The following is a 14,354-nucleotide window of genomic DNA, read 5'->3' as shown; positions in this document are numbered from 1 at the left end:
TAACTTAACAGAGGACATTCACCCACCTTTCCTTTGTTGCAAGCAGAGTTATCTGCTTTCTTTATCCTCTTGGGGATTTCTTCATTATACTCAAACTGAAGCTTGTCATTACATGATTTATTTTCAGGTCTGTCCTCTAGAATGTTATCTGAAAATAAGTTGGCAGGCTTCAGCAAACAAAAACCACATGTTTCACTTAAGGGCTACGTCGACATCATTATAAAGATATCCAGCCACTTGGTGCTTATCTGTTAAGACTGAGGATCTGGCTACTCTGTTACCAAGATGATGGCTTGGGGTATAATTTAAAAAATTTGTTAGATTTGGTATATGATGTGTTTATTTTTAATTGAATGGACTCGTTTACCAGTAGTTTTGGTACCATACAGACATCACCTAAATGAGAAGCCTCATGTCCATAAAGACGATGAAGATTGTGCAAACCTTATGGAAGACACCCTGTGTCAGAAGTTCTCGATGCACAAGTTAGGGGAGGACTTAGTGGTGGATGCACTTCTAGATGGTGCATACGTGAGTTAATCACTCTCATTTTAAAATAAGCTATTAGCTTCTTTTACCTCTAGAAATGTCAAAACCTGCGGGAAAATGATAGTGTTATTTGCAATGCAGTTTTCACAATTCTACTTAATCAGGAAGTAAAGTTTCCATAATTGTTTATGAATTTATTAAGCAAGACTCTTGAGGATAGGAATTAAAAAATGTCTAAAAATATCTAAACATGACGTATAATTTTATACTTTGCTCTTGTTGTGGTATTTCTATTCAAAATGACTTTAAGGGCTCCTGGGTGGCTCAGTCGGCTGAGTGTCCGACTTTGGCTCAGGTCATAATCTCATGGTTCATGAGTTTGAGCCTCTCATCGAGCTCTGTGCTGAGAACCCTCAGATCCTCTGTCTCCCTCTCTCTGCCCCTCCCTCGCTTGGACGTGTGCTCTCTCTCTCAAAAATAAACAAACATTGAAAAAAATGACTTTAAAGGTGTTAGACAATTATGCTAAAACCTTTTTCAAAAATGAAAAATGAGAAAGCTCTCATTTCTCACCCAACGTTCATTATCTCATCAGACCATATATGTTGAGACCAAAATATTCTTATACCAAATAAGGGCCATGCAGGCTGCCAAGAAGTAAACGAGATAAATCATTTTATTACATTTTTACTTATATCAGTGTCACTATGTCATGCTAATTCAGGCTTCAGAAATTGGAGACAGAAAGCCAACATTCATGCAGTTAAAATGCCCAGTTCAAATGGCTTTACCTTCCTGACTGTTAGGAGCAGGAGAAGCGGTAAGGACATCTGCTATATAAAAACAGAATCAGAAAGGGAATAAAAGTAAGGAAAATTAAGACAAAAAGCCAGATAAATTGAACTAAGGTATGAAGCAAAGCATAAATAACAATAGCTTAGATTATAAGACAAATGAAACAAGAAATCTCTTGATTCAGTATTTTGACTGTTAGGGATATAAGGTCTAGCAATAAAAAAAAAGGCAAACATTGTTAATATTAATCATGCTGCAATAGTCACATTACATATTTTCAGTTCCTGACTATTGTAACCTTCACAATAATGCATTATGTCAAATGTATAGAAATGGATTAATTTGTTAGAGTCATGCAGTCACCATCACAGAATGTCTGTATTAAGTTGCAGATTCAAATCTGTACCCTAGGGCCTGTTCAGAGCTAGTCAAGATAAACAGCAAGGTCAGGTGAAAATTAATCTATATTTATTTAATGAAATTTGATTACATAAATATTCATGAAGGACCTATTGGCCAAAAGGCAGAGCGGGAGTTTCTGAAACATAAGGGCCTCATTTGTAACTTCCTTTAGATCTTCTGGAATTACTTTGTGGTTAGGAATCATCACATTTTTATGGCCCAAAGAGGCTTTCGACTAATTCTCTCATGTTATAGACATGAAAACTGAGGACCAGAGCTGTCATAGAGATAAGCTGGGCCACCCAAATTCTGCAGATGAGCTCTTCATACGGGACACTTCTGAAGGCAACACTCCCACAACTGTATGTGGAATTTTGAGAGCACACTTATTTCTCTGAGAGGACTGGTCACAGCTTCTAATCTCCTTCTCAAAGAGACTCATCATTACAAGAAGCTGAAAAACATTTGAGGCCCCCATCTGAAGCTCCACGGCAGGCAGACAGGTTTCCGCTGCCTCCTCATCTCAACTGGAAGATGCGAAGATGGTAGAGGCAAGTGCATGAGGTACAGAGGTGAGTGAGGCTACAACCAAGAATGCAGGATGGACAGGGCATTTAACCGTGGCATAGGAGAGCCTCAACATGACAAGCTTAAACTAGTCATGGCATAACTACAAGGCCAGTTTGGGAATCTGCCAGTTGGAGGAATTTTTGAATGAAATGGGAAATGCCCAGGTGGTGGCAGTAGCCTTCATAGATCATAGATGTTGGTGCTAGAAGAAGGGAGAACATCACCCAATACTGAACAGAACTTGTTTGTTACATATCTGTGGTACCTAAGGCCTAGAGTGGAAATAGGACATTGACCCAGTGTCGCATAGTTTACTGAGGCAGAACCTGGTGGGGCCACCTTTCCACTTGTATCCTACCTCAGCACATGTAGGTTTTAACAAAGCATGAAACTATCTTAGAAATTCAGTCGTATAAATTTTCTTCTCCTAACTGAAATAAATAAATAACAGATCATTTTGTTATGTGTTTTATCAAAAATTCCTATAATAATACTAATAATTAAGAAAAGCCTTTCCTGGAGAGTCTGAGTGGCTGAGTCAATTGAGCATCTGACTCTTGATTTTGGCTTAGGTCATGATCTCAGGTCAGTTTCGTGGGTTTACACCCTACGTCAGGCTCTGTGCTAGCAGTGCAGAGACTGCTGGGAATTTTCTCCTGACTCTCTCTCTGCTCCTTCCCTGCTTGTGCTCTCTCTCAAAATAAACTTAAAAAAATATATGTATATATATATATAAAGGAATATATATAGATTTATATTTTTATTATATAAAACATATTTATAAATATTTATATATTTTTATATATGTAAAGGAAAAGTCTTTTTTTTTGGTTCCAAAAAGTACAAAAAAACATAGGAGTAATTTATAATAAAGAGTAAATTTATCTTCCAGCAAATTAACCTCTCACAGGGCATTTGACATTTGGATTGGTTGATTTCTAACGTGTGGTTTTCGTTTCTCATATGAATAAATTTGTTCTTCTGAGACAACATCACCATAATTATAATAGAGATCCATGGGGAAGAATAAGTCAATATAAGAATATTCATATTCCCACAACTATTCAAGAATACGATACAAGAAATCATTTTGACTCCTTTTCATCTTCCCCCTCTTTCTACCTCCCCATGAGAGTATATGCCCCTCACATTAACTGATGGGATTTCAGTCAAGTAAATTTGGCTTTTAGTTGATGGTATGAAGTGATCAACTATTAGTAGGACAAATATTAAATAGACATAGACTAGTATTGTATTTGGGAGGCAAAAACAGGCTGGGCTGTAACTGCTGGCCATGATGGAAGCTCATGGAATGAGATATCCTTAGGGGGCAATCCTGGAGCATAAGCAACAGATATTTGGAGGAGGGTAGGTTGGCTGTCTTAATGCCAGGGACAATTGGTTGCTGGTCTGGGCACATCTACTTGTGAACAAAACAACTGTCCTCCATAGAAGTCATATATTCTACATATATAATGTTATTTATATAAGTAGGAACTTTGGCATTTTTTCATTATTACATTGCTTTTCACAAGTTGCTAAAATGCAACAGTCTACCATCAACCTAGAAAATATTAAAAAAATATTTTTTTAATGTCTTATTTATTTCTGAGGTAGAGAGAGGCGGTGTGAGCAGGGGAAGGTCAAAGAGAGGGAGACACAGAATCTGAAACAGGCTCCAGGGTCTGAGCTAGCTGTCAGCACAGAGCCTGATGCGAGGCTCCAACCCACGAACCGTGAGATCATGACCTGAACTGAAGTCAGAGGCCCAACTGACTGAGCCACCCAGGCACCCCTAGAAAATATTTTTTAATCTATAATTAATTTGGTACAAATGAGACATGCCTGAAACGAATTCTCATATAAGAGGAATCCTTCACCTATAATCTGTGGGTGACTTCATTCATGTGACTTTTTTGTATTATGCCATTAGCCTTCACCTATGTTTTGTTCCTTTGGTGGAGCAAGAAGGAAATATCTTGTTGGTTTAGTAATGTGAGAACTAGGAAGAGGGAAAAGGGAAATGCTTTTTTCCTTATACGCTTTACAAAGCAGGAGTGAAGGCCATGAGAGGAAGGAGTGGGGAACACAGAACTGTGATGCTGCCCCCTGCAGGTGGCGAGGAGCGACAACAGCCAGCGGCCACAATGCCTGCCAAGAGTATGAGCCGCACCAGAAACTGAAAGGGTGAGAATGAGGTCTCTCTGCTACAATTCCACCGTTTCCTCCAGAAGCCCACTCAGGAATGACCCCTGTGTTGCTCCTCACACCCTCCTCTTCTTTCCTTGAATGATGGCTTAGTCGTGACTAAGAGAATCCCCATCCTTCCTTGGTCCTCCTCACTGAGCCATGGGATTCAGAAATTCTTAGACAGTTATTACAACAATCTGTTATTCCTGGTCTATGGAATGCCAGACTCATTTTTTGGTGTAAGAAAAAAAAAGACACACACAAACTCACAACAGAAAATCATCCTGGCATTTCCCTGCACACAGCATAGGTTTGTGTCTCTCTTACCGTCAGACAGGGATTCATAGTCATAATCATATTCGTCCTCTTCATCCTCCCATTCTTCGTTATTAGCCGGTGGGGGGTTGGCATTCCCACCGTTGTAAGCCTGAGCTTGCATGGATGCTAACTGATGAGCCTGTAAGATATCAGTAATTAAAGACTGCAGATGCTAAGCTCCTGAGGTTTCATTTATAGCCTTCAAAATGACCACTTAATGCTTGTCACAGCCACAAAAAGTGGCTTAAGCTATTTTGATTCATTTGAGAGAGAGAAAAAAAATCTGAATTCACCTAAAGTACAATGTCAATACTTGGGCAAATGTTAACATCCCTACAATCCACGAGCTTTTAGAAACAATCACAAGGAATCATGTGTCCCCGGGGCAGCCCTCCAGGACAAGCCTGCTGCTTTGGAGAACTGCCGTCTCTCCCAAATGATGAAGTAGTGAATCAGCCCCTCAGACTTGGAAAAGCAAATCTCTGCTAAGAAACTGTTGTTAATTCTATTTTTTTCCCTTAAAATAATATCTAAAAGCCTTTGACCTGGAGAAAAAGATTAGAATCCCTATGGATAATGAGACTGAACAAACAGTTGTGTGTTTAAATAAAGTTTTTTCCAAGAGACTTTATATGAACCATCAATCAGATTAACAAAGTAGGCTCAGAAACTTCTGGAAACTTGATGCTATGAGGGAGATCATGTGTCTTACTTCTATTTGAATCATCTGTGAGGTTACTGTACAGGACACAAGGTTAATATAGGTCTGGGAACTTAGCACAGGAAATAAGCAGAAATGGAGGAAAAGATACTTGCATGAATTAAAAATAAAAAACCAACACAAAATCCAATAGTAGAAGAATGAGATCAGTAAACTATGGTGGTGTATCTACTTGAAAAAAATTAGACTTGAAAAAATAATTGTGATATATATTTGAACAGGATATAGAATTGTGTATATAAATATAAATATAAATGTAAATATATATACAATGCAATATCATTTGTTTCATATCTATATATCTCTGTCTATAGATAATGATTATAATTATATAAAATGACATGCATAATACACCAAGGACTCTTGACCTGTTGTTGTGGCACAAACCCCTTAGGTCATTCGCTGAGGTAGGATTCCTTCTCAGAATGATACTTTATTCTATTTTTTCAAAGTTTATTTATTTATTTTGAGAGAGAGAGAGAGAGAGAGAGAGAATCGTAAGCAGACTCCATGCTACCAGCACAGAGCCTGATGCAGGGCTTGAACTTATGAACTGTGGGATCATGACTTGAGCCGAGATAGAGTTGGATGCTTAACCGACTGATCCGTCCAGAAAACTTCCCTCCCCCAGAATGACGTTTTAAAGTTTATTTATTTTCATTTTTATTTTGAGAGACAGAAAGAGAGCATGAGTGGGGGAGAGAGGTAAAGAAATTGGGAGAGAGAGAATCCCAGAGAGAGAGCGGAAATCAAGAGTTGGACGCTTAACCAACTGAGTCATCCAGGTGCCTTTTCAGAAAGACATTTTAAATGCATAAAACCAAATATAAAAGATTACCAAAAAATGTTGAATACAGTATCAAATTAAAAGAAACAAATTTGCAGTATAGGAATATACGTTTAGTAACATAGATAAAAATGTATAATGGTAAGTCAAGTAACATTTTTGGAATAGTGATTAGCATAAATAATTCTTGGAGATATTAGCAACAACTGTGATGTAATACAAAAACTATAATTTCAGGGTCCCTGGGTGGCTCAATTGGTTAAGCGTTTGACTTCAGCTCAGGTCATGATCTCACAGTTTGTGAGTTAGAGCCCTGTGTTGGGCTCTGCTCTGACAGTGCAGAGCCTGCTTGGGGTTCTCTCTCTCCCCCTCTCTCTCCCTCTTTCCCTCTCTCTCTCTGCTACTTGCGCTCTCTCTCTCAAAATAAATTAATTAATTTAAAAAAACCCTATAATTTCTATTTCTTTTTTTAAAAAGGTTTATTGTTTTTATTTTTATATTCCTTTCAGAGCCAGAGCCCACCCCAGTTGGCTCAGAACCACAGCTTCATTTGTTTACAATTGCCAGCTATCATATTACATTCCTCAGGGTCCTTTCTAGGTAATCTGAAAAAGAAATGTATGTCAATGCTTAATAACATCTCAGTATGTTCCTTCCCCCATGTAATAGGGACATGACAAAGTTTATTTATCCTGGAAAGGTAATACAGGCATTTGGTACAAAATTCAAAGAGCAGAGAAGGGATTGAGGTAAAAATTAAGTCTTCCTCCTTCCCCAGGTCCTCAGTATAATTTCTATTTCTGATGAAGACCTAAGTACTACCAACGTTACTGTGGTTTGTTCCCTATGTTTATTATCAGAGGAAATGCTAAATTTTAGCTAGAGTTTAGTGCAAAGGGAGATGTAATTTTTTTTCTTCTAAATTCATGGACCCTTGATTTCTGTCTGTTGATATAATACCAAGGTTAAGAACCCCTGTAATAAGGGTGTATTTGGCATTGGAATTATGTATGTTTTAAAATAAAATGATTCTCTACTCCCTAAATTTTCTGAAATGTGGTTATATTACTTTTATAATAAAAATGTATACATAAGGAAGAAACAATTTAGGCTGTGTCTATATCCACATAAAATATTTTACAATATAGCCCACTTTAGACAACTGAACATTGTTTCAGCTGGGATTTCTCAAAGTGGGTTTTATGGAACACTAGCTCCATGGGTATTAATTACTTTAGGTAAAAACTGACAATTACAGTAACCACAAAACAAAGTGGAAGGTTGGGAACAGCACTTTAACACACTGAGACACATTCTTGCTACAGGGTTTCACATTGCCTTCATTTAATATGCTAGAGGGCATCGTGATTCTTCAAAGATCTCCAGTACAGCATTTCCCACGCTTTTTTAACCAGGATTTTTTTTTTCCTCCGCTTTTCTCAGCGTGTCTCATAGGATTGGTGTTCTTCAAAACTTTGGGAAAGCTACTAGGCACAAGGGAGCCACAAAAGCAAGTCTATTTGTCACGGATGAGAGAAGGGCCTTGATGCAGCAAGCATTCAAGGTAGAGCCAAAGGGCTGGGAATGATAATGCAAACAGCCTGGTAGACCCGCTGGAGGAAAAGTGTGAGAACCATGTGACAGGAGAGGTGCCACACAAAGATCCCAGGCCAGGCAATATCAGAAAGCAGTGTGCCAAGATCCCTTAAATTCTTAAACACTTCCACCAGCACAGGAAGTATGGAGATGTGTCCAAAAGGATAACTAGGAGCTGACATCCTTATTCTTTGCAATATCCAACTTACTCTGAGGCAGAAAAACAGGATCTTAGTCCTTGAATAAAACAATTTAGGGGCGCCTAGGTGGCTCAGTCAGCAGAGCATCTGACTTCAGCTTAGGTCATTATCTCATGGTTCATGAGTTCAAGCCCCACGTCAGATTCCCTGCTGTTAGTGCAGAGTCCGTTTCAGATCCTCTACCCCTCTCTCTTTCAGCTCCTCCCCTGTTCTCTCTCTCTCCCAAAAATAAATAAACATTAAAAACAAACAGTTCAGATATAGGTCAGGTGGTTGGAGCTAGGGATCAGACGAGGAGACTGGGTCACTGGTCTAGGTGGGGTCATTTCTTACTCTGCTCTGTCCCCTGGTATCTAGCACAGTCCCTGTCACCTATTGGGAATTGCTCAGGTCTGGCAGGTTAGAGCATGAGAGATCAAGGTGAGAAAGCTGGGGATCTGGTGGGATGTAGTTAGGGGGTCTTCTTAAAAGCCTAAGCATGAGTCTAAGGCAGATGGAAGACTTCAGAAATTCCCCCTTGCTCTGAGTCAATCCACTCTTGCTAAAGCTGAGTTCCTTGTGTGGCAATGACCCAGGTAAGTCAGGGGTTGGTCTGAACATACTGGAACTCTAGGCACTCACTCATCCGGTCTTGTGTGAGCTCCAATCACCTGGTCCAGACCCACAACCTACCAGACTGAAAGACCTTTCAGGTGTGATTGTCCGTATTCCCTGGGAGATCATAGATGCTAGAAGTGGTCTTAGAAAACTAGAAGTGGGATTACACTGTCCTGTTTTTCCAACAGGAGGAAGAAGCAAATTGTGGAAATTATATAGTGGGGAATATCAAGGTGCTAGCTGACAAAATCAGAATGGATTATTAATTTGTTGGTTGTGAGAACACAGAAAATAAAGAGGTGATTAGCAAGAGTTAGTATGGGTTTACTAAGAACAAATCTCGAGGACATTAAATTCTTTAGACTTTTTGGATAAGGGAACTCACTTTGTGGGAAATAACAGATAAGTTGTGTTTCCAAATTTCCAGGATGATAAGAATTATTTTTAAGTAAACAGATTACCCAGATTACCCAATTTTACCCAGAATTACTAAATTCTGATTTAGTTGGGCAGATTTGGGACCTAAGAATCTATGTTTTAATAGTGCCCCAATTATCCTTATCAATGTAATCTGATTTCTATATTACCTTTGAAATGGTCTTTCCTAAAGACCTGAATCTGAATCCTAGCTCTGCCATTAAGAGCTGGGTGGCTGTAAGAAAGCCACATAAGTGGATGGGACTCAGTTTTCTGGTCTATAAATGAAGAAGCTGAAGCAGATTCTGGAGAAATATGGGCTGCACTAGACAGAAGTAATAGTCACCTAAACTCCAGAAAGGTTCTGTAAGAAGGACCACAGGGCTCTCTGCTTGGTCATATGGCTCAAGGGCAACTTGGAAAGAAGGCACCATTTGAAAAACTGCTAATAAATACATTCGATATCAGAAAGTCCAAATCCACAAAGAACCTTGTACACTGTGATGACATGCCAAAACCAAGAAGAGCAAATTTAACAGAGATAAATGTGAGACTCCTGCCCATGAAAGATTAAAATCAACTGTCAAGCTGGAAAAATGGGGAGACCAGCCAAGGAACAGTCCATGTAAAAATCACTGAACTCTTTTTGTTTTCCACAAACTCAACACAAGCCCAGTGTGCGCTACAGAATCTTAAAAGCAAGAACAGTCCTACGCTGCATGAACTGAGGTATGAAGTCCAAGTTAAGAGCGGTGATGGCTTCACTGTCCTTGTGCTGTCAGACCCTATCTGGAGTATGGACTTGTTCTGGAAATCACATTTTAAGATCATCAAATTTAAGAATATCCAAAACATTCTTAATGAAAAGTGAAGAGTCTTAGCAACCATATCCTATGAGAAACAGTTGACACAACAAGAATGTTTAGTTTGGAGAAGAGAAAAGCTTGTGGGGAGACACATGCTAGCTCTCTAGATCTGGAATTAGTCTGTGCAGCTGCAGAAGGAAGAAGTAGTGCCAAGGAGTAGGAGGAACAGGAAGGAAGGCTGGGCTCAACATAAAGAAGACTTCTGAAATAGCACAATGTATTCATTTGTGAATTGGAGGCTGTATAAGTAACTGCAAGTGACTGCAGAGAATGGGAAAGGCAACAGCTACAACATTCAAACACATCTTGAAGACCACGGAGGTATGCACAGGGCAGCTGTGTCTACCTGGCAGTCAGAAGCAGGCAGTAGTTGCTGAATAAAGAAAACAACATGGAGGAACAGCGTTGTAGAAGAAAAAGCACCCTGTGTTGGGTAGTGAGTTACTGATGCAGCATCTGAGGAGGGCCAGGCATTAGGGAACACATGCTAATGTTTTAGGTGAACCACTTCTTAGCAAAGCCCATCAGCATAGATCCTGTGGCCTCTGGAACCCACATAAATGGCAGGCTTTCTGGAGCAGCTTTGAGAGCACAGACCTGACACAGGGAAACCTAGCAGAGGGCTCAAACTGGTGGCCCTCAGGGCTGACTTCACCTCCAGACCAGACTGGTTTGGCTGGTGCAGTGTTCTGAAAAGAATTTAATTAGAGCTGCTCATTTTTGAGGGCGTGCATGCTCCACTCCCGTCCTGGCTGCTTCCAACCGTCATACAGCCACCTGGCCCCTCATATTTATGTTTCTGCTTGACTCCTGAAGGTGGCGGGTTTTGCAACTCTTGGCCTACAGCCATGTGCCATCTTCAAACTGTGTGCCTCCAGGGAACACAAGGACTTCTAGGGATGTGTAGCTTCATACACTTTTAAAGGAATCAATTTCTAGATTCAGTATCTTCAACTTCCATGTGTACTTTTCAAAAAATGGGGCTGCCTGGAAAGAAGTTTATGGTCAGCTGGTTCTCCCTTCCCCAGCTCTTGTCCTAACTGTTCTTCCCTGTCTTTACAAAAAGAAAGTATTACTTTCATTTACCAATAAAAAAATCTGTGATGCATGAGATGAGATGAAAACCACCTATGGCAGCCAAGGATCACTGGACAATGCAGAGCTCCTGAGAGTCTTGAGAAGGGAAGGAGGGGGGCCATTTTATTCCATCTAGGCAACAAGAATGTTCAAGGCTATGTGCCTTTCTCGTTCTCTCTCTCTTTCCTAACTTCCTTTCTCTTCCTTTTGTCTGTCCACCTATCCATCTATCTTAGAATTAATATTCAAAAGTGTGATGGTTATCTTAGGGATAATACAATGTTTACTTGAATTAAAAAAAAAAATAAAGTCAGACTTTTTCTGACCAAACATCATCCGGCTGACTGGGCTGATTTCTTTGATAATGGGGACTGTTTTGTACATTATATTGGTATATAATCAATGTCATCTGTATTTACATATAATAAATATTATGTTTGAAAACATATCCTTTGTAACTATTTACACTTGTGATAAAATTTCTAATGTCAACTTAAAAATGTATGAAAGGGGGTAAACGTGTGAGAGATATAGCTTCTTTTCTTTTTTCCTTCAAAATTTTATTTAACTTCCGGTTAGTTAACATATAGTACTACATGGGTTTCGGGAGAGGAAAGTTTTTCAAAAATCTTTTAAGGGGTACTTGAGCCAAAAAAAGTTTTGATGAGCATAGTTCTAGAGGATCCATGGTAATCCTGAGCCTCTCCAATCAGGACAAACTTGATCAGCATGGATCTCTGGGATGGATTGGTTTGGGGCACTTTCTGTAAATATCTGTTTTTCTGTTCAGAAGGGTAAGTCTAAAGATGATACAGCCTCCAGCCTCACAGTTTCCTCTCCTGCCCTCAGGGCATCTGGAGTAACTGGGCATACCACGAACCACTGACTTTACTAGGTGATATAACATAAGCTCCTAACTCAGCCTGGACTTTGGGCCCTCTGGAATCACACTGCAGGTGAGCTGGACAGCCTGGGGACTGCCTGGTACTTACTCAGCAGATGACAAGATTCTTGAAGGGCCCCTCAGGGAAGCAGTAATGTTCTAGAATGGCAAGAAATACTGGAAACATGGCCCGAGATGTGGGACAATGAGTTTCCAGAGTGTTCTGCAATTCTGGCAGGGGTCCCATGATTCACTTTAGGAAAGATTTTGTGAGATTTTAGTGTTAGAAGAATCCTGTGTTCTCGTTACTTTCACATTCCCATATTATAGAGGAAGAAATGGAGGCCCAGAAGACTGACTGACCCATGGTCCCGTGGCTGGTCTGTGACAGAGCCAGTGACTAAACACTGATATCTCAGCTCCATATCTAACACTCTTTCTCTAGTTTCATTCTATATATCACTTGGCTTTAAACTCAGGCCCTTCCCTGTGAGTTCTACAAATTAGGGTTTTTAGAAGGCTTGATGAATGTCCCAAATGGACTACTCAACTAGGTCAAACTGGATACTTGCCTCAGTTTGACTTGGCATTTTTTATTAATGACTTTGGACAAAGTCTCCAAACGTGCTGGACTCACAGAACCCTTCTGCTGACTTTTCTGCTCTCTGGAAGCTTCTGAAGCAGGATTGTAACAGGGTCTGGAGGCTTGGAGGTGATGGCACAGACAGAAATTAAGAGCCATTGGCCACTACCTAGGGTGAGCTCTGGATCGTCCCCGCTGCTGAAACGGCACCACTGTACTGAGCTTCGTGCAGCAACTCCTGGTTGTTAAGTTTCAAAAGTGGTGTTTCAGGGTCAATAATAAAGACAGAGGCCTAAATAGGACAGAGAGCTTTGGCAGCTGTCATTCTGTGTGATAAGTGCAACCTGGCTGTGGAGCAACACAGAATTCTTCATGGATCCTTGGTCTGAAGGCTCTGGACACAAGCAGGTCTGTGATACTTGGGGAGGATGTCTCTGTGGGTGAGGCAGGTATGGGAGTGCCCTGGAGTCCACAAGCCACAGCAATACATTGTGCCAACTTCCATGCTGAAACCACAGGGCTTCTAGTATTGGGATTCCACTGCTGACTTCAGAAGTCATAGCCCCTGGTCCAAGTGCTCTCCCTACAGGGCAGGGGGCTCTCCCTAAAGGTGGGGGGTTCTCCATACAGGGGTGCTTTACCTACAGGGAACTGTAGCAACTACTTTGGGATTGACAGCAATGAAGTCCAGGTCTAGAGACAAGAGTCATACATTGTCCCACTCACAGTAATTTAAGTAATGAGGTACATTCTACATGAGAAATTAATTTCATGACTTAAAATTCTAGGTGAGTAGGAGGGCAGTATTTATTAGTCTAGTAAAGAGAAAGTCAAAATTCAAATGTATCATTCCAGGAAACTCAATTGTCAAAGAACTGGTTACCCTGCAGTTCATCTGAAAGGTCAGAATAACATTGATTTCTTTGTTCTGGGCACACAGCATACCCATAGCCTCTATAATAAGAGGAGAATACCTTTTGCTTTAAGATATCCACTGGCGTCTGGTGGGCTTTCAGCTTCTTATTTTTAAGAAGCACTTTCTTCCTAAGTTGGTCGGGTGAGGGAAGCATTGGGTCATCTGAGAAATCGCTCTCAAACAGGAACTTAGACACCAGTTTTTCTCCAAACACACTCTGAAATGAATAACGGAAAACACATGATCAGTGCCTCTTACCTACGCTTGGATTATTCAACTAGATATTTCAGCTCAGTTGAATTGTTCTGCAAATCTTAGGAAGAGAAAGTAGGAAAGAAGTGGTGTCCCTCCTCCCCGCCAACAGTTTCTTACTGGTAGGAAGAGAGGTGGTTAGAAGATCAGGGAGGAGAGGTCTAGGCCATTCCCCAGGTGGGACGAGCTCCAACTATTTAGGAAGGTCTTCTAGGGTCTGATATACTGAGAAAGAAAAGGAGATTCAATTCGAGGCCATGGTTTGTAGAATATGATCTGTTCCAGATGTGGGTTAGATGTTAAAAGGATAGAAACCTTGAGGTAGGTAGGGAGTGGGCACGAAGTTGAGAGATAATGGGGAGAATGTGCTGCACTGTCTTCTCACAAAGATTTTATGAGCATTGGCCTCTGAAGGGGAATGTGTATCCTCAAGGAGGTGGGCGGTGGGAGTAGGCGCAAGACGATCCACTGGGGTGAGGGTAGAAGATAGGGCAGTTTCTAATTCTAGTAAACTTTTAACTAAAAAAGAACAAAAATGGAAGCTTATTAGTGTTTGATGTACCTCTGCCTCATTAATGGAATTGAAAAATGAGTACCATCATTTGGCAAGAACACCTCTTCCATCTGCTCACATGTTTCTTTGTGAGGTGTCTTTATCAGCTACTATAGCCATTAAAATCAAATACCGAAATAAC

The 14,354-nt window shown here is 40.3% G+C and overlaps 1 protein-coding gene across 1 annotated transcript in view; it reads right to left on the bottom strand.

Moving 5' to 3' along the window:
- Positions 1–14,354, bottom strand: part of PLCE1 (phospholipase C epsilon 1) — a 337,915-nt gene that overhangs the window by 39,327 nt on the left and 284,234 nt on the right. The window contains exons 21-23 of the mRNA XM_039230185.1: positions 13,466–13,624; positions 4,774–4,903; positions 27–148 (exon numbers count right to left, since the gene is read on the bottom strand). Coding sequence (XP_039086116.1) covers positions 27–148; positions 4,774–4,903; positions 13,466–13,624 — 411 coding nt within the window. The remainder of the gene's footprint in view (positions 1–26; positions 149–4,773; positions 4,904–13,465; positions 13,625–14,354) is intronic.

Source organism: Hyaena hyaena, unplaced genomic scaffold (genome assembly GCF_003009895.1).
Source record: "Hyaena hyaena isolate Hyena2069 unplaced genomic scaffold, ASM300989v1 scaffold_44, whole genome shotgun sequence".
NCBI lineage: Eukaryota > Metazoa > Chordata > Mammalia > Carnivora > Hyaenidae > Hyaena > Hyaena hyaena.
Note: the sequence above shows the minus strand (reverse complement) of the source record. Positions and strands in the feature narration are given on the sequence as shown.